Below are 21,025 nucleotides of genomic sequence, written 5' to 3' on the forward strand. Positions count from 1 at the left end.
CACTGATGAACAAGTGTGACCTGTGTAATATAGTCTGTCTTTCATTCATGTGAATTTATACATCTGTCTTGGTGCATGAATACAGTTTTTCAAGTTTTCTAATATATTCTGGAAACTCTCTGTTTCTGCGTTGAAGAGTACTCTATAGTATTCTCAGAATTGTTTTTTATATCTGTAAGAGATTTACTTGATGATTGTGTGGATGAGTCAATCAGCAGCAAAACAAAACCAAGAATTTCTCCATTGCAGAGCAACTTTAACATCAGCTGTATAAACAGCACTCTTTGTTCTATAGTAATAACATTCTGAAAGATACTTACGTGGCACCTAGACATCCAGATTATTTAAAAATTGTGCTCTGTATCTCCCTCCTTTCCCCATCATTCACTAAACGTATGCTTTTAGGTGGCAGCACAAAGGATGGCATGTTCCTGTGGGAGAATTAGACCTACCTGAGTTAAAAGTTATTGAGTAATAACCGTTTCAACCGTTGACCACTGATGTAACCAGTAAGATATAATGGGGTCATATCCTGTTCTTTTCCTAGAATCTTAATTGTTCTCAGTGTTCTCACTTTTTGTTTTATACATTTTTTTTTTAATTTCTTGTTTGATTTGATGAGGCTTTGGATAGCTTAAAATGGTCAGAATATATAGCTCTTGCTTTAAAAATGATACTATGGGAGCTAAAACTCTTCACCTTAATTTGTTTGCAAGTTGCTGTTAATAAATGAAGAAGATTGATTAGATGTGTTTTTTTTTTTTCTTTGTGGAGTCTTAGAAACTCCTAAAGCTATTTTTATTTATCAGAAATATGTAGAGATGTTGAAATTCGTATACCAGTGTGAAGATCAGACCTACTGTGAATAGAAAGTTCCGGTGCATGAAATCTGTTAGTTTAATTTAGACCAACCTCTAATTAAATGTAATCCCAAAAATGGCCTCCTGAGTGTGAATTTTGATCTGAAGGTATATGTATAGTTGTATTTAAATCTGTTTATTGTTTCTCCTTGACTTCATTTTCTTAAAATGACAGTAAAATTCTAGGATATGAGTAAATGTCATCTGTGATTCCAGGAAAAATATGAAAATTATCTTTCTCTTGTTGTAATGTCTATGATTACTTATTTTGTTGTCTTCATTTTTCAGCTGGGAAATATAGTTGCCGTGTGCCTGTGCAGGAGAGAGGTCTTACTTTAAGCAGTAAAGAAAGCCATTATATTATTAATTGTTTTTGCCAGAGACATATGGAGGTTAATAATAATTACAGTTAGCACTTGTCTGCAACATATAGTACTTCTTTTAGTTCTGAAACTTCAAAGACCCTACTTCCCTGCCCTTAAATTACTGTATGTTAGTTAAAACATGTCTCCTTTATATTTTCTCATACTCCCGTCATCACAGTGCTGTTCTAATGCCTCAGTATCTGAGATTACGTGCCAAATTAAAAAGTTCTTGCACTGATCCTTCTGAAACTGTTTCTTTCTTTCTTCTAGAAAGTGACTCTACTGAGAGAGGTGAAGTATCTCCTGATGTTGAACCAATCCAGTATTCCATATTCTGCTTTAGCAATATATGAGAAAAGGAACAGTTTTGCAAAGGTTTGTGCTTCTAGCATGTATAAGTCATGTGCTCCTATTTTTGTTTCCCCTCCCTCTTGCAAATTGTGTGCATGTGTGTGAGCACACACGCAACCTTATTTGTCCTACTGTTCATCTTGTTCAAAGGAAATACCATATATTTATCTAACAGAATCCCACCTGCAGCTTATACTTCAGCTTGCAATGTTGGCCATAGCTGAGCGTTACATACTTGAAGGCGCTTCCAGTCTGGATCCTCCAGATGCTGGATCCAGTTGTGCTCTGGAGAGTACCTTCTACCTAGCAGCCTGTTCTGTTTTGACGCAATTAAGGCCCCCATGGTTTCCCTTTCATCGCATGTAGGTGTGGAAGAACCTCCCTCAAATGGCTTTTCTGTCCATCTGAGCGCGTAACATCGTGTGTGTGACTTTAGAGGGATTTCATCCTGTGAACGTCTTTCCTGTGAACAGTACCATGGAAACTTTGAACAAGCTGTACAACAAGCCCTTGCAGACTGTTCTGGAGGTGGGGTGGTAGGCCTTCTGGAGGTAGACTATCCTCTGATTGAAAAAGAGCTGAGAGCTGTTGAGGGGGAGGTGAAAGAAGCAGAAGAATGTACACGTGGCAGGTGGCCACCTGTTAGGACTATATCAAACAAGTGAAAGTGTCAATGTGTAATGCACAGCAAAGAGTTCAACAATCAAAGGATGATGTTAGAATGGTCCATCAGATTGTGAATGGTTGGAGGGAACATGCCCTCTATTTCAGGAAAAATAAAGAAGAAGCTTTATTAAACTTGGATGACAAAGAAAAAAGAATTGCTAAAAGATACAAAATGCTACAAGAAGATAGCTACCAGATCCATCATCTTCTAGAGGTAATAGACGTGTTATTTAAATGACAATCTGATTTTATTTTTTAAAGCGTATCTCTGGCAATGATTGTTATTCATAACCACACTTTATCAATCACTATTATGTGTATGTTTTTGCTAAATACTTGTGTCATTGTGCAAACCACATAAGAGTTCTTTAAGACTGACATTTGTCTTCTTCCCATTTGTCTTCACATAACAGTCTCTGCAACGTTTGAAAAGCACAGTAGTGCTTTTTTTAAGTTGGTAGATTGGGAATGACTGACTAGTGCATGATGGTTCTGCTGTCTCATTTTTCATACCCTGAGCTGTGCTGTTTCTGTGACCTCTATAGGTAAAATCATTTCTGCAACTGGAAAAATCACTCATAAATTCCTTCTTGCACTAGATATGATGTGAAATAGTTTTGACTTGAAATTTGAATATTGCTTATTTGCTTAATTAAAAATACACATCAGATAATTCCTCTATTTACTTGTGAATACTAAATCAAAAGGTCATATCCTTAAATATGAGCTGCTGTGTTATGTGACTAGCAGTGACAGTGATACAGTTATTCTGAATCAAAGGCCTTAACATGAACAAGACAGAAACCCAGAAGCAGGGGTTTTTGTCTCCTTGCCCCATTTTTGCTAATTTTTCTTGAAGGGACCTGCTTGTCTGTTTCTAGTGCAAGATGCACATAAATTTTTCTGTCTGTTATCAACATTAAACTTAGTGTTGGTATCTTTCAGTTCAGATTCAGGTCTAACTTTATTTGTATTATTGCCTTTATTTATACTGTTGATACTTAATTAAGAACAAGAGTGAAATAGGAGTTCGTACTGGAATGAATGCGGAACAAACATGCAGAGATATTCTTTCAAAATGTGACTGTTCCATCGATGTTGCTGCATTCTGTTACATTTTCCACCAGCCTGTGGTCTTATCAGCGCAGTAGGTATCTTCAGCCTTGCTTTGTTAGGGTAAATGTGATTCCGAGGAGGTTCAGGAGTCTCCTACACTGATCAAAGTGCCATCCAGCAGCACATTTGATACAAAAAGTATTAGTGTTATTTTGTGCTATATTATGTGCTATATATCACTGTATAAAATAATAGAGAAACCAGGAGGCATACTAAATGAAGACATACAATAACGCAACCATAATTTAAAGTGCTTTTTTTTTAAATTGTGATATGATTTGTTTAGCTTGTTAGGGAAATTTAAAGCTCTTCAAAAGAGATTCCTCCTCAGCCTCTTGGAAGATGTATATGGTGTACGTTGATGACATTGTAGTTAATGGCTTATATGACACCATAATGCATTCTTCAGACTTGTTTTTGGAGAACACAGAAGAAAGCTTAAAGCCTACTCCACTTTTAAAAGCACAAACGATCCTTAATGCCATAGGGATTGGATTTAAACCTTTACTAGTTAAATAGGCTAGTGATGGTTTTTATGATCTAGTAGATGAACTTCTGGGTGATATTTTCAAAATGTCTGCCCGGGTGAAAAGGGTAGCAACATACCTGGAATCAGAACATTATCAGGTATGCTATCCACTGAACTGATGGTCTGAATCAGTCCAGGAAATGTTCAGCTTTCAATAACTTACAAGGGATTTATATTCAGTTTGCTTTTGTATGTTTATATAACAAATGTAAATCTGAAATAGGAATAGCTGAGTGAATTATGCTTTTGTATTAATAGTTTTCTGGGAATATGGGTGGAATTCCAGTCTTTCGTTTGCATGCCAGTATGTTTAACCAGTTGGTATTGTTGCCTTTCAATTACTGAAATAACAGACGTTTCTTTTAATGTTAGAAATGCTAACATGTTAGATCTGTCTGAAATCAGGCAGGAGTTCATGGAGAGAGTGGCAGATGCTACCATCCAAACCCTGGAGTGCAGAAATCCTCTTGATACCTACGCTTATCTCTGGTTAGATGACCAGTCAGAGCCTATGAAGCAGTTTCTTTTCTGTGGTCATGGTTTATTTAACATGTGAAGAGATGCCTCATGCTGATGAAGTTCATGAACAGCCTCCCACTACTAAACAGTTTAAATAGCAGGCAGGAAAGCAACTAGTCTTAGTAACTCTGACTGTTTAATGAGATAAAAATGGGAGGAGTATATACATATATTTCTCTCTTTTCTGCCATAGATTGACATCTACGAAAATCTCTATGTTAAGATCAGCAAATATGAAGACTTTTGAATTTTTAAGAGCTGGTTTAAGGTGGATATGTAGCCTTTCAAAATGAGTTTGCTAAACATTATTAAGAAATGGAGCTGGATGTTTAAGGAGTGTCTTATGAAATTTGTCGTTATGTAAAAGGAGTGTGTTTTGTGTGTGTATTTATATGCACTATAGACTTAAGTTTAGGGTCTTTTTCCATGTAATACTTGAGTGAACTGAGTTTGCATATCCACTCACGTCAAGCTCATTTAACTAGAGGTAAAGCAAAGTAGAGTTTGGGCCAGCAGAGGTGGTTTTTCAGCAGAGCATTTCAAACCTATCGTATTGAAATGTTGCTAGACTCAGGTGTATTTCAGGGTAGTCGTCTTATGATGTTTTTAAAAGCATAGTGTAAATTAATGGATTTATTTGTTTTATTTTGTTTTTAACTCTTCCAGCTGTTTCACTTGCGTATCGTGTTGGGTTAATTCTCAGTAGTAGGTAGCTGCCATCTCTGAATTGCTGTCTTGGAATAGTCTGTTTTTACAACATAAGTACCACTGGTAGAACCAGTAGGACTTACCACACATTTATTCACTGCAATAAGGGATCTTTGCTGTGTTTGTAATCACATCTTTCTCTCTTTGGTAGTCTGACTGACTTAGAAGAGTTTATGAAAATGACGGATGCTGGACTTCAAAGAGACGTGAAGAGGCGAGATTATTGTGGGCTGGTAGAAATCATGGGTTATCTCTTGGCTGTGAAATAGAGGCAGACAGCTACTGATGAATTTTTGAACCTCTGAAAGAGATAGTTATGCTGCTGAAAAGCTATGGACACAAGATACCAGACCAAGCTTATGTCTATTCAGAGGTAATCCAGCAAAAGTAATATTTCATGTCCACATGTGTGCATATGGTCCTAAAATAGCAGTACTTGAACTCAGTGATGTAAAATAATTCCACTTTCTCTCCTTCTTAACTGCCAGATATAAACCAGGTAGCTTTTACTGGGTTTTTAAAACATTTATTTTGTGTGAATGATGGAAAGTCAGTTCAAAGAGAGATCTGTTACATTTTGTTCTGATGAGGTCCATAGTTATTTTTTGCCTTTTTCTACTGATCGAGTCACGCTTACGTTCATAAGGCTCCTCCTAGATGCTAACCCATATAGAAACTCCAGTGAACATATTTTCTGTGCTGCTTCCAGTTCCTTAACAGAGTTAGCAATAGTTTGGGACTCTGTTCAAATATGGATAAAAAAGTTGAGATTTAATGCCTGTTAAATGATACTGTTTTTCAGACATCTTCAGCCATTTGTTTCTGTATACATGTTGCCCTACAGCCGTTCCAATGAAGTTATTTTGAGTCACAGGTGAAGCTGGGGGAGTTATCTGAATTAAAAATAACCTTGTTGGATATGTTAAGAATAGGTGGAAAGGCACTACAGCTGTAGTGGTTCCCCTTAACACTAAAATAAGTGCTTATTAAACTATGGCGTTAAGATCAGCACCTGCATATGCGAGACCTTTATTTGGGTTGTTTTGGGAGATGCACTACATTGTAAATAATATTACCCTGTTATTTAGAATGGGACAGAAATTCAACTAATGTTTTTCATCAGATAAATTAATTAGTTAAAATGGGAACTTCTCACCAGATTCAGTGAAATTGTGGTAAGATTCTCTAGTTCAGAATGGAATTTCTGTTTCTACCTCTGTCTGGTTCAAACTAGGTAGAGGGATTGGCTAGAAAAATAAATGTAGCATTTTACCTTAAGCTAGTATTCTAGTTACTCTGAAGTGACTTGCATTCAGGTTTTCTATTTCTCATGCTTATTTCCAAACAGACAAAGAAAAAGCCTTTCAAGGTATTTTTTTTCATCTTGATGCAATAGGTTTTTTGAATGGTTTCCTGAATGTTTTTTCTTGAGGCGTTAGAAAGATTTGTAGAATGAGAAAGGTATTTCCAGCTCAGCTTTGTGTATTTGAAAGTGTGTTAAGTATTGAGTCATTGGGAGGGGAGCTCTCTACTTGACTGTGTGGAAGATTCCCAAAACATTTTAGGATCAATTTTTATGTGTTTAGACATCAAATAAGTAAGTTCATTAAGTTATTTCACCTAGTTTGTTTACCAGCTAGCCATAAAATTACTTACTTTGCACTTGACAAAAACTCCAGCAAAAGTTACCCAGTACGGTATTGTTTGTGATTAAATAAATCCTCCACTGTAGTTTCTTACTGATGTACAGGTTTTGGGATATGCCCATTGTTAAGATATAAAACTCACCTGTGTATTTCTGCCATATGTGATATTTTTCCTCCAAGATAATTTTACTCTGCTCAGTAGGAATTGCCTGAAAAATGAAATGCCGTTAAAAAGATATCTATGTCTGTAAAGCACAAAGTAATTCCTTTTCAGGCTTCTGAGGCTGCAGTTATCAGAGGAAAATGGGCTTCATTTGATGTAGGCTGAATTCTGAAATCAGTCTTTACTATTTCTCTCTCTCCCTCCTCCCCCTTTTTTTTTTTTTTAATGAGAATGCGATCAGTGACAGATCTTATTACCTGTATTTTATCAGGGGAAGCAGATAGAATTCAGCAAAAGATTTGAAATGGAAGCTCCTTTTCAGTTTTGTGCAGAAAATCCATATGCGCATCTTGATAAGATAATGGGAAATCTCAGAAAAGCGTAGTTGCTTGTAATCTTTCAGTACCAAATCTAATGATATTGTGATATACGCATTCAAATATTTACTGTTTTTGTAAAAAAGGTAGAATTCCAGTAGTTAAATATCAAAGGTTTTATCTTTCCTATCTTAAAATCACCACCAAATCCCAGTTTCCCTTGTTTCTCTGCCAAAGCTGCATATGATCATTGATAAAATAAAGCACTGCAGAATATTTGCATATACTTTATATTCGTGTTCTTTGAAAAAGTCAGCATAATATACTTTGAATGCATTAGAGTAGAAGATTTAGTGTATCTTTCTGAAACATCATGGAGGGGTTTTATCAGCGTTTATACAACTTTTAATAAGTCAAAAGAGATATTTATTGCAAGAGTATAAATTAACTGTTTTCTGTGCAGTTATTTGTCTTTATGGCTCTAACCCAGAGTGTGGTGGGCCTTTGGGCTCTTTCAGAGACATTGCAAATGCAGCAGGTTAACCTGTTTGCAATAATTCCTCTAAATTTTTGGTACATTGAATCAGATGTATAGATTTCACTGCCTGATTTAGGTATGTTCAAAATACTTTATAGCTGTACTTTATTAAGGTGCTCTTTTCCTCTTCAAGGCAAATCAAGAGGTTGAGATGCTGGAGAAGAAATGTTACTACGGGAAAAAGAAATGTTACTGGTGCAGGAATCCACAAGGCTCTCTGAAGAAATTGTTCCAGACTACAAGCAAATGGAACAATGTCAAAAAGAAAGGGAGTTGCTCAAGAAAGTGTGGGATATCAGTGTTTACACTAATGCAAGATGTTTTTAAAGAAATTATAAAGTTAGAGTATGTTTTGAAAGTTACACTCTTAATTTGGTCTGTGAAGTGTTACAGTTTTGATAAAATAAAAAAGTTTAAAATACTGAAGAATTTCATATTCCTTTTGTTCTTGAAATTATAAATGCCATATTTTAGAACACTCAGATAAAGAGCATCTCTAATATCAGCTTAACTAATTTCAAAATAATCTCAAAGCAAAATAACCCTTGCAGTTTCATTTTAAGCTTATTTGTTACCAATAGTTTGCTGGAATAATTAAAACCAATGAGTAAAAATTCAAAAAGCCCCACAACCCCCCCTTCAGATTGACGAATTGTATGTTAGAAAGCTGAGGAAGGCTAGATGCAAGGCAGTTACACAAACAGTTATATCCTCACTTAGATTCTGAGTCGAGAAAAGTCAGTGTACAGACCTGTGCGGTAAATCAGCATTATAAAATTCTGTTTATCTCGGGAAGTTGTTTTTCATAGGCAAGTTAAGAATGTGTGTACTTGATTGTTTTTTTTCCTATAGTACTTTGCATGGCATGTCTAATGCTAGGGAGGGATGGGGGCAGTTTCCCCCACAATTCCAGTTGTATCTGTATAACATCAGTAGATATAGGTGTATATTTAATAGGAATATACACACCTTTCTCACACTGTCAGAGATGTAAGTGTGAAATAGCTTAAAAGCTTGGATTTTGGTTTAGGTTTTGAGATGGATTATTTGGTACACTTTCTAGGTAGTGGTGGTGTAGGCTTGGAAAAACTTAGTATTTCAAGGGCCAAGAACTATTGCTGCATGATAGGCCACCCCCTGCATCCATGTATCTGTTATATAGCAAAAAATTGTTTTTACCAAATGTTGTTGACACTTTTACCCATACTTTCTGTTTTTGAGAGCAGCATTGATGACTGGACTAAAACGCAGTGGAGGCAGATTAATGTGGAACAGATGGATAGAGAGCTCCGAAGGTCTGCCAAGGCAGGTTCCGTAGCTGACTATTTCTACAATTTATCTGTCTTGTGTCCACCCCTTTCTCATTCTTCCCACCCACTTTGATGTTTCAGTGGATTTGTTGCTTATGTTCAAACTGAATGTTTAGGAACATGTTTTGGTTTGGGAGCTGTCCTTTAAAATGTTATTCTTCTGGCTGAGTTTCTAGTCCCTGTGGAGGTAGATGGTAAAATCATGCTGTCACTTCTCTGAATTGAGGCAGTATATGAAAGAATAAAGAGGGTGGGGTTTTACGTCAGTCCTTGCAAGATGAAAGTCATTAGTTGAAGAGACAAGTGGAATTTACAGAGGTTTATCGGCTCTGCTCTTGGACATAGCTCCAGAGTGTTGGGAGGTGCAGCAAAGATGTTCATTTTTAAAGGGAGGATAATTTCTTTGCTTGAGGTATTTACAGTGGGTTTTTTTTTTTTTTTGGTAGTGGTCCTACAGAAGACAGTTTTAAGAGGACAAGGGAAATTCGAAACAAAAATAGGAACTAAGGCCCCCCAGACTGTTTGCAGGACACTAAAGCAATAGCTGTGAGCCACAGACAGTGTAGTGGTTGTGTATGCGGGGAAGAAAGTATTGAACCTAACGGGTATCTTCTTCATTGCACATTTGTTTCATGTGGAAGTAAATAGGTTTCATTGTATGCCCAGCTAATGCTGTTGCAAGAGAGAGTCAGGCTTACAGCAGGTGTCTTGACTTAATTCCTTCAAAATTAACCCGCTCAGTCAGTTGCTGCATATGATATCAGGGACATGTGGTGTGACAGGGTTGGGAAGAGCGAGGGGGAGGTTGGGGCAACTTCTGCTTCTCCATTGTTCACTGTGGCGTGCCAGGTGATGGCACAGAGAAGATGCCGATCACTGCCGTTGCTGCCTGTAGGCTGAACGCCTGTGTCAGGCTCCTCACGCTCTGGTGTGCATGCAGGAGTTTCCGCTGGCCCTCTTTACATTACCGTGATAAAGTAAAGGGCTCTGGTCCAACTGGGATCATAAAATCACTGTGTAAATATACAATGTTAACACAGTTCTGTTATTTAAGTTGCCACACTGGAAAGAACATTTCCAGAGCCTTAAGTCAATCAGCAGCATAAATCAATAACCTAAACAAAATCTTCCCTAACCTTGTGCTAACCAAGACACTCCCGCACATCTGCGTATGAAACAGGAAAGTACAGCTTTCTGGCAAACCTTGCAAATCCTTTTGTGCATTTATTTATTTTTTTGAACACCATTAACAAGGTGACTGTTAACGGGGAGCAATTATTGCAAATATTTTAATCTTATTCCTTAGGAAATGTGGACTTTGGATAAGGGAGTTCGTTCCTGGGATGTATATACAGGCTTGGTGTTAAAGGTGAAGGATATGATGACATCACTGAGGGCAATACTGGAATTGCAAAATCCTGTAGTCAGAGGATCGTGAATGTGACAGGAGTAAGTAGTCATCAAAAGAGACTCCAGTCATGGTCTTTAGTGCTGTACACTTAAGCACAACAGTACTGTCAGGCATATGGTAGACAGGCCACTGCTGCCAAGAATGAAAGACAAAAAAAAGAGATCACCGTACCAGGGGCCAACTATTCAATGTACAAGTGGAGTGGAGATTCAGGTTTTAGGCATCTTATGTGCTGAGAAGTAAATTTGAAGTCTCTGCTCAAACAAAAGGTCCCACTGGCTTAGGGAGTTGTTTAATAGGAGGCCGAGTCTGTCTGCTGAGCTTCAAAATAGCACGAGGCATAAGGGGTTCCTGTCCCATCTGTGGCAGGCATATACTACCAGGAAATAATTAGTATTAAATAGTTAAAAGAACTCCAAAACAATATGGCTAGAAGCTTTCCTGGATAACGAAGAGAATGTTTCTGGATAGTGACTGGAGAAAATGATAGGCAGAGGGAAATGCAAGGAAAGGAAGGAAATAGGCCGCTTGAAACATCATCTTAGTAGCAGATTCGTTAGGAATTGATGCACAGGGAGATTGTTGACTTGACAGTGGATAGATAAAACAGAGGGGCGCCAGATGAGGAAAAGGCGTATGCAGTTCACCCAACTGTTGATTATGTAGCTGGTATAACCAAAGGAGGAGTTTGCATGAACCAAAATAGATAAATTTAAATTTCTCAGAAAGACTCGGTTAGGATTGACTGTGGTAAATCTTTTCAGTGTCTTGATTAAAATTTTACAGTTAAAAAAAAAAGAAAAACCTGTTATTCCAAAGTGGTAACAAAACATGGGAAATAAAAAATGTGTTAGGATTTCTAGAATACAAGTACTGTGTCTGTAGGTTCCATCAACTTCAATGGCAGCTGTACAAATAAACTTTCCAGTTAGTCCCATGTCTGTGATATACGTTACATTACAGTCCAGGAGCACACAGATTACCACTCAACAAAGTGTTTCAAACCAAAAAATGCACTAAAGAGCATCTGCACAATATTTTGTCTAGGCTGATTAGCTTCAAAGGTACCACATGGTTTTGGTGAAGAGCTGAAAGCACAGCAGTATCTACAGGGTATATGACTTAACTCATTTAGACTGCATTTGAACATTTTATTAAATGCTTGTGTAGGACTTCTTACTTATTTACTTATTTTGTTCTGTGTTGTGTTTGTTTTACAGGTCAGGCTTTTAGTAGCAGATGATGCAATCTTGACAGACCTTCTGGGACTCCTCCTTGAAGTCTAAAGTATAGTTGACAAAGCTGTGAAAGAGTTGGGTACTGAAAAGGTGAGAGATACCCCTTCTTCTGCAGAATAGTATATAACAAATTATTGTCTTGATTGTAGCACCTATTAAGATCTTGGTTAAGGGCGCCGATTAAGTTTTGTTTCAAGAAATTCATGAGAGAAATGAATAATTTCATGTGACTTATCTGTTGAGCAAAAATCACAGCCAAAGTGAAGCATAATGTAACTGCGTTCTTGTCTGTGGTATAATTTAACATCACTGCGCCTTAAACATATTAAGTTACAGTTCTCAGCTAAAAATATGAAATGTGGTATGTATAAACAGAGGTTATTACTAGTGTTCTTAGCCCCAGATTCTTGCAGAAATCAGCCAGACATGGGCTGCCATGGAATTTTCTTATGAAGAGTATCACAGAAATAGAGCTCCTTTATTAAAGTCAGATGAACAACTGTTTGAAACTTTATATAACAATCAAGTAAGGATTTAATTAGTAGCAATATTAGTATATCGGTATTATTCACTCCCTTGATACACTTGGTTAGCTTAAAGGTTTTTTCCCAGAATCTCTACTGCAGTAAATTATGTTTTCTCCAGATGTTAGTCCTCTGAAATTATATGTATGCTATTTAACTATATATATTTTAACGAAAATTTTGGTCTCTGTGTAGGAGTTAACAAAATTACAGCTTTGCAAGCTTATATTTTCTTAGATTTTTTGAAATCTCTTAATAATATGCTGTCCTTTTGGCATGTTTAAAAATGTCTTCTGTTATGATTTACAGTAATAATAAGTTATAAGATAATTTGTTAAACTTTTCTTGAAACTTATTTTCATTAGCACAGTTTTTTTGCTTTACTACTTGTTTTTCTAGGTTACTAGCAAGCAATTCTGAAAAGCCCGAAGATGCAAACAGGTTTGATGGAATCAATACCAACTTCAAAGTTAGTAGGGCTATTTATTTAGTAACTCCTTTAGAGTTAGTGTTTTATGTCCATTTGTATCTTGTATTACAGACTATAGTATACTCTTGTATTTAGACTATATATCTTGTACCTAGACTATATAGATAGTATCTTGTATTTAGACTAAATTAAATAGACTTTTTAAAATAAATACCATATTGACAGATTAGTTTGAGTATTTCTTTGATAGACTGGTTTCTAACCCACTGAATTAAAGTTATTACAGAGGGTCCCAGGCTTACTTAGGAAAATTTCAGAAGCAGAGTTTCCATTTTTTATTATTAAAATCAGAATAATCATTTATCTTGTTTTTCTTTATGGTGGACTAGGAGATGCAAGATGACATATTGTTGCAAACCATTGTTGTAGAAACAGTTCCTCAGATTACCTCTTCACGTGACGTTAATATCTTCTTTTATTGTAATCTACCATTTATTAATTATTGTTTAGCATCCTGGAGTGGCATAAAGATATGATACTCATGAGTTGCAGAAACCCCTTTTGTCAAATGCATATCACTGATGATGATGGTAAATATATTACAAGGTTAAGGTATATTATTTATTGTTAACCAAAAGTGATTGTAGCAATCACTTGTAGCGAACTGAAACATATTAATTTCCCCAAACTATCTGTCTTAATTGTTCACCCTGACAAAAACAGTCACTGGAACCTCTCTAAGTAAAGAAGATAACTTGCATTTTACCAGCATACCTATAGTTCAGTTCCCTTATGTAAGGGAAAGCTCTGAGGTCTCAGTTTTCACACAGGCATTTCTGAAAAGCTGAAGCTTTTCAGTGGGATCACCAAGTCTATCTACCCCTCTTGCCTCAGAGCTCTGATAATGATTTATAAGGTGGTTCTGCATGTAGAATTTGAAATAAATTTCTAATCGTTTAAATTGCAGATTTAAACAATGCGGGCAGCAGCATGTCTAACTTCTAACTTCATACAAAAAAAAATCTACGTTCACACTTCTGTGCAAGTTGAGAACCCTATTAAGAACAATGAATTATTCATGTAGTTGAATATGCATAAGTTTCCTCATGGCATTGGACTTGTATTTATAAGCAGAATTAAATACAAGTTAATGCTTTCTGTTACTATTGGTCATTTTTATTTTGTCGGAAGAGATCTAACAGTGTAATTAAAGTGGTATTTGTTTTCCTTCAATGCAGTTGTCCGAGTTCATTTTGCATTTTATATTCAGTCTAAACATTTTCAAAATAAATATTTGTGAGTTTTTTCTTTGCTTATTCTCTTTTGCCATTTAAGAAGTAGAACCCAGAACGATCTGATGAAGTGCCTTCTTCCAAATCTTTTTCCCAGTGATTTTCTTGTCCCAGTTTAGGAAATGATCTGAAATGGGGGGAAAAAAATCTAAGGAGAATTCCACATGTTACAACTAATTTTCTTGCACTTCTGTGGAGTTAATGATTGACACAGCAAATACAAAAAATGTGATAGCAGATACAATCAAACCAAAGCTGTATGACAAATTTGAAGCTTTGCAGCACAGGTAAAACTTCCAGTACTATTATGGATTGTTCTAAAGTGCAGTTCTGGAATAGTCAGTAAATGAGAGCTAGGTCATGCTTTGCTTCTTGTTCAGGTATGAGGTGATCTGATGGTAATATTTTTGTCATTTTTTGCTGATACTAAACATACTGGAGTAGTATGCCTTACCAAGTGATGTTTGACTCTTTTTATATGATCAATTACTTGTGAGACATTGTTACATAATTTGCGGGTTGCATGATGCAAAACTTAACTTTGTCAGATATTTTTAAATTTTTCCCGTCCACAAGCTAGAAGCTGGAAATCTTTCTTTCATGCTTACAGCAGGAGATAGTGGGTGGTGTCCTTGCAAAGGTCTTTCTTGAACACCATCCAGGGTATGCCTTAAACTTCTCATTGGCGTTCAGTCTTCCTGCCTGGAGAGAGAGTGATGCTTGAAGTCACAGGCTCTTGCTCCTTGGAGTGAAATGTAGTTTTGTGATGCCATTGTTATGATGAGAGTTACCAAGCTAATAGGTGAAGTGCATTATTCTTTGTCATACATAAATATTTTTTTCCTCCAGATAGGCATGTAATTTGAGTATCTTGAGTCTTAATACTTATTGTGCCAATTGCAAAATGTGTTTTCATGTTTGTTATTCTTCAGATGTGAGAGAAAATGTATGTATCTTAAGAGGACCAGTAACCTTGCTCCCCTGTTAGACTGGTTCTTAACTTTTTCTTCTTTTTTCTTTCTTCCTTTTTTAAAAAAATTTTCTTTTTCCCTCTCCCTTTTCTTTTTCCCTCTCCCTTTCGAAGATAACTGTCCTGTCAAGTAAGAAATTACTTTCTAAAGCTGGACTCTTTGGATGATTGAAGGGGAATTTCCACTTCACCAGACTTATATTTTCAGAGACTTTTCTGGTAGCATTCCATTCTCTTAGATTTCTTGGACTGAATTGAGTAAAAAGAGCGTGTTCTATGTCAGTGAGTGTTTCTGGAAAGGAAATGTGCAAATGTTGCCGCCTTCTCTGTTCCTTACAACTGAACTGTGTCTAAAGTTGTTATTTTATGTTAAAAGTGGATCATATTGTTCTGTTTTACTGTTTGGTTTGATTTCATCCTTAATGGGATGGAGTTTTTGGTTTTAGAATGATTAAATGCATATATCATTAAAATTTCTGTCTCCTTCTATGACTTTTTCTTTGTGGAAAAGTTCTGGCTGAATATTTAGAAACCAAGCACGTAGCTTTTCCTTACTTCTATTTTGTTCCTTCAGCTGATTTGCTAGACATTCTTTCAAAAGGAAGACAGCCTAAAAAGGTAAACTTCCTTGCATATTTTTTTACTTCAGTTTGTCTATAGGAGGGCATATTTCCAGATAACCATGTGAGGTGGTAGTATCATAAATCTACACCTTTGTTTTTAGCTGTTAATTTAATTTTAGAAATATGTGTGTTGTACATAAGGTACTAAACGTTTTCCCCCAACTGGGAGAGCTACATCATCTTCAACAAGGAGAGATGAAAGCATCGTTATGGGAAAAGTATTGGAAATTCTGTGCTGCCTCTTGCTGGAAATGTAGACGCGTGAGATTTGTACTTGTTTGGATTGTAGGTTTGCAGGAGTTAGAAACTGAAAGACCAATGAGATCATCAAATCTATTCTGCTTTTGGTCCAGACTGATCAAATCTCAGGCATGCTACGCATAGGGATGATATGTAGCACCGAAAGATCTATGGTCTGTTCTAGGTTGTTACTGACTGAGCTGCTGGCCATTGTACTAAAAATGTTTTTGTATCCGTCCTTCTGTTTTCCTCCCTTAAACAATCATCTACCAGGTTTTGTGGCAGTTTGAGACCCATTTGTATTAAAACACCGGCGCTTTGATGTATTTCAAAAGCTTTATACTATGTTATCTACGAACCAGATGATACTCCTGGCCTCAGTGACTATCCAGCTATGGCCATTAATTCTCTGAGTACTAGAAATTATTGATGCGTCTCAGGCAAAGCTTATTTAGAAGGGATTTGACAGAAGAACTGATACTTTCCCAGAGGATGAAGGACTTGTGTGAGACTTGAACACTAAGCCTTATAAAACATAATCGTAGATTCTCACAGTGTCTTTCAATCAGTTGAGGTTAAGTGACTTGTTTTATCCATTTATTGCTCACTGCCATATTAAAGAAGAGCAGGCAAGTAACTCTCCAGCTCTGCTTGTCAGGAATACTACATGCTCCTGTGTCGACAGCGATCTTCCAGCTCCATGGTCTTTGGAGAGGTGTATTGTTACAAAAGGCATTTAGGCCTGAATTGACAAACCTTTGTGAAATAAGCACTTGCCATAAATAATAACAATCTGGAGACTTCTCAGTTTTATAGTGATCTATCTTCATCCTTCAGACTCTTCTGACCACTGACAATAGCGTAATTAACTCTGTTCACTACTTGCTTTGCGAGCATCTTCTTCAAGCTTTTTCCATAAAAGCCTCTTGTGTAGTAATCTCGTAACAGAAACTCAGATAGCATTGCTGTGTCAGTCTGTGCCACATGGGAGATCAAAAATAGTCTTATTTTGTTTGAATGGCATAAGTGTTCTAATGCTACGGAAAAACTGTTTTTTAACTTTTTCATTGTATTTAAAAATTGAGAACGAAGTGTTAGTTACCTTTCATTCAGTGCATTTTATTCACTAAGATCAATCAAAGTACTATGTGCTGAAAGCATTAGAATCAGAAATGCGGTTGTAATGTTAGTGTAAAGTATTCATATTATCCAATTAGTTCCTAAAAACTATGCGTAAAGGTAGTTGGACAGCAGCAAGACTGAGATAAAAAATGTCTTTAAATCTCTTGTATTTTGGGGTGCAGGTGACCCATCATCTTACCGACTTTTGGGCAACGTTGCTGATCTTAAATTTCAAGAAAATAAAGAAGAATTTACAAATTTACACATGGCATGTATGGCAGAGGAAAGGGATATCTTCCATTCCAGGAAGAATGTGAATGCGATGATCAGGTATGTTGAGTTATGTGAAGTTTTTTTCATGGATTGTTCACCTCTTTGCTATGTAGATTAAATAGGAAATTAATATTGGCATGAAATGTCACTTTTTAAAATGGAAATTTAAACATTTTTAAAAAGTTAAAATATTTTTTACAAATTTTAAAATATTTTAACTGCCTAATAAACTAATAATAAATTGTCTAGCTGTCCCTTGTACATAAATGTTTAGAGAGAGTTAAGCAAGTGTTTAGGAGCCATCGAAAAAGCTTCCACTGAAAGTAATGGAACTGATGAAGCCAATGTTTAAATATTACATTTCTTACACTTCTTCTCGTCTTCTGTTCTTTTGTTTCATCTTCCCTGACGTTTTCAGATCCCCTCCTTCTCTATCCTTTAACACACTTCTCCAGACCTCCAGCTCTCTTCCATGTTCCCTATCAGTTGAACAGGATTTCAGCTGTTTCGAGGCTCATGTTTGCTAATTGGCCAGCCAGTATGCGTGCTAACTGGGCAGTGGTAGGTCAGAAAGAACAGATCAGCAGCTTCTGGGACAATAACTTATTGTTCTCAGAACACTGCTCAATGGATGAGTGTTCACATCGCATAAAATCAGCGTTGCGTGTGGTTCTAATGATTGATTGTCTCAGCAGGGAGGCCTCAGACTGAATTGGCAAATATACGCAGCTTGCCTCTTAGAGATGTTTTCTCCAACATACAGCTACATTTGAGACATGAAAGAGACTGTATTGTTTGTGTTTACTTTGTGTTTGCAGAATACAAAAACTTAAAACTTCAATATTTGGGGATTTAAGACAATATATCTGTTTAACTCAATTGGATATGTAAAACAAATGATGTCTGGTATCTCAGTAATTGGGAAGGGCTTCTCAGAATTAAATCCTACTGAAAAAGCAGTGTGGGCAGAAAAAAAAATCAGTTAATGTAAAAGATGTTGATTTTAAAAAAAAATCATTCATAAAGATTAATGAGAGATGAGCTTCCGATATTATTAGTATAAAATGCAGTGTTTATGTATGCTTGGGTTTTTTTCTTCCAAAGGTAGAGGCTTGGCTGCAACAACTTGAAGAAACTGTACGCAAAGCTGTGCGTCCCTACATTATGGAGGCAAAATTGACTTATGAAGGAAAGCAGAGAGAACAGTGGGTTTTTGACTCCTCAGCCCAAGTTGCACTTACTAGTTCACAAATCTGGTGGGTTTCAGATGTAGAAATGGCATTCAGTAGGCTGGAAGAGGGTTTGGAATCAGCCCTGAAGGATCACAACAAGAAACAGGTATGGATGTCATCTTTTTGTTTAATTCACTGAAAATGGTCTCATAGAAAGATATGAGTGGCATATTAAATAATTTTAGTCCTGTAGTAAGTTCACTGCTGTTGACATCTTCTGGAAAAAAAAAAATGCTTTTTGCTTCCATTTCTGTCCTGTTGTGGGCCTTTGTGTCACATCTTAATTACTGGATTTTCTGTGGGGCTATTCTGAACAGAGATGACAGGTAGAACAATATATGTTGTAAAAGGACAACCTTATCGGGGCCAAGCCAGGGTATGCAAGCTGTGCATATGCAAAAATTAAACCTGTACATTTGTGTAAGGAAGCCAAAACTGTTGGATCTGTTTTGTGTCAAATGAGACAGTTTACTTTTAATATGATTTGTTTTAGTCCCACTTTTAAAGGAGGTATCTTCTATTGCTTGATTTTTTTCTTCATCCTTCTTATTAAACGTTGTTGTTCTGGTGGGAGCATTCTTTTCCTTCTAACCTAGAAAATCTACCAATAGGAAAGAGACCATTAAGGAGGGAGAGATATGCTAGAGGTATCTAAAATCATTCCAGTTATAGAGAAGGGTGATAAAGATTAATCTTTTTCTGCTGTTTCTTATAACACAAGAGGTAGTGGGCACTACCTGAAACTGCCAGGTAGCAGACTTTAAGCAAGAGAAATACTCTGTAGCAAAAAGTTCCATAGTTTAAACTATGGAACTTTTTGCTACAGAATGACAGAACTATGAAGAAGATGAAGAAAAATATTTAGCCAAATTCCTGAAGAATAGTTCAGTCAATGGCTATTAAATATGATGGTCTAGTTAAATTTTTTGTTTGTTTGTTTTTTAGTTTAGGAGATCTTGGCTGGTGCGTCTGTGATGTAGCCTTTGAAGATATCCATGTTCTTGACTTGTTTTTTATGTTCCTTTTTAAAATTATCTTCTGCTGGCTTCTGTGAAAGACAGACACTGGACCATAATTAGGATTTATCTGTTCCAATAAGGCTATATTTTTATGGTCCTTTAGCAAGTACAGCTCACTACTGGTTCGTGTTGTGACCGCTTCCTGACTGGACAATCTGTACTGGGGACTTTTGGACTGGCTCTGCTGGTTCTGCTACAGTCAACTAGGCAAGAAAAGTGCATATGACAGCCCACTGTCATCACAAAGAAGTGGAGCTTTGATTTGTTTAAAGGAAGGTGCCAGAAATATTCTGGGATGTTAGACAACTCCATTCAGAATTTTGCTATTGAAATATCCTTTACATCCATGATGATATGATACGGAGGCATAAGAAGCTCAATGAAATTACTTGCTGGTTTTATTTTTTTAAGCATTTTAAAAATCAATTAGGAGTTGGACTGTGATTCTCAGGTAACTTGTTTGTGTGCAGTAATACGCTCTGGGCCTTAAGTTCCATCTCCGTAAAAACAGCACCAGTAAGCCCGTATGTGTATTGAATAATAAAAATAATATAGAAAGGGTAGTATTTGAGGTGTCTTTAATTCACCTATGCATTTTTTAGCTGATTTTAAAACCTAAAGGCGTAGTTCTATCTCACACTAGCTACCCAATAGAATACCTTTCTGTTAGGATTATATTTGCCTCCTTAGAATTACATGCAGTAGCTATGTGCATTTTTCTTTTCTATTATTATGCAACCTAAAAAAGTTCCATAAGATATCTCTACTGTCTCAACTCCAAGCATAATAATTCATATCACATTTTGCAACCCTTACCTTAATTGCCTTACCTGTTTTTGAAGTCACTGAACTCATCTAAGGTGTATTTTCAAACGCTTTGTACAACAAATGTTCTCAAGCAATTAGGACACCAATTTTTTCAGTCTGATGCATATGCAGATGGTAACCACAAAATTTACAATTCAACTTCATGGAAATCTCCTTATCAAAAATTTTAATCCCGTTCTTCCTCCCCTACCTACTTGATCATCTTCAGTATTTGTAGTCCTTCTCTGGATTATCGTTGTTTTGGTGATGGTTCAAGCATAGAATTTGAGCAGGATTTATTATGGCTTCTCAGGATTAATATTAGTAAATTGCACATAGGAGCTAGTTTGTGTGATAATTCATTATGTAGGCAGAACTGATTTCTAGTAGCAACTAGAAACTTTCAGCAACGGTGCTAAATGGTAGTGGAATTCCTGTGTTCTAAGAGGATTATTTAAATCTTTTTAGGTCGCACAACTAAATGCTCTTATTGCCCTGTTGCTTGGAGAACAAGGTGTGACAGAAGATCATGAGTATTTGCACTATGGATGTTCAAGTGGTAGCAAGTCTTGTTGCTCAGAAGGTGGGCTTTGGATCTACTGTATTTTACACATGCAATTTTAGGGGTTTCAAAAAGAATTAATATTACTTGAGCTAAACTTGGGCCTGGATCTGTGTGTGGAAAAGCAGAGGTGGAATAGTTATAGTCATGAGGACAGCCCGCATCAGAGCCATGTTCTCAAACTTTTTTGCCAT

The 21,025-nt window shown here is 36.4% G+C and overlaps 1 protein-coding gene across 1 annotated transcript in view; it reads left to right on the plus strand.

Moving 5' to 3' along the window:
• Positions 1 to 21,025, plus strand: part of DNAH11 (dynein axonemal heavy chain 11) — a 143,479-nt gene that overhangs the window by 19,129 nt on the left and 103,325 nt on the right. The window contains 23 exon segments of the mRNA XM_068932635.1: positions 406 to 509; positions 1,496 to 1,600; positions 1,752 to 2,456; positions 3,653 to 3,987; positions 4,239 to 4,452; positions 4,454 to 4,507; positions 4,600 to 4,775; positions 5,266 to 5,402; positions 5,405 to 5,487; positions 6,963 to 7,079; positions 7,195 to 7,281; positions 7,932 to 8,090; positions 9,000 to 9,083; positions 10,395 to 10,522; positions 12,661 to 12,730; positions 14,182 to 14,269; positions 15,444 to 15,571; positions 17,121 to 17,133; positions 17,136 to 17,195; positions 17,198 to 17,268; positions 18,316 to 18,549; positions 20,738 to 20,787; positions 20,789 to 20,852. Of these exon segments, the coding sequence (XP_068788736.1) occupies positions 2,250 to 2,456; positions 3,653 to 3,987; positions 4,239 to 4,452; positions 4,454 to 4,507; positions 4,600 to 4,775; positions 5,266 to 5,402; positions 5,405 to 5,487; positions 6,963 to 7,079; positions 7,195 to 7,281; positions 7,932 to 8,090; positions 9,000 to 9,083; positions 10,395 to 10,522; positions 12,661 to 12,730; positions 14,182 to 14,269; positions 15,444 to 15,571; positions 17,121 to 17,133; positions 17,136 to 17,195; positions 17,198 to 17,268; positions 18,316 to 18,549; positions 20,738 to 20,787; positions 20,789 to 20,852 (2,559 nt within the window). The 5' untranslated portion in view covers positions 406 to 509; positions 1,496 to 1,600; positions 1,752 to 2,249.

The sequence above is a fragment of the Struthio camelus genome, chromosome 2 (genome assembly GCF_040807025.1).
Source record: "Struthio camelus isolate bStrCam1 chromosome 2, bStrCam1.hap1, whole genome shotgun sequence".
In the NCBI taxonomy this organism is placed as follows: Eukaryota; Metazoa; Chordata; class Aves; order Struthioniformes; family Struthionidae; genus Struthio; species Struthio camelus.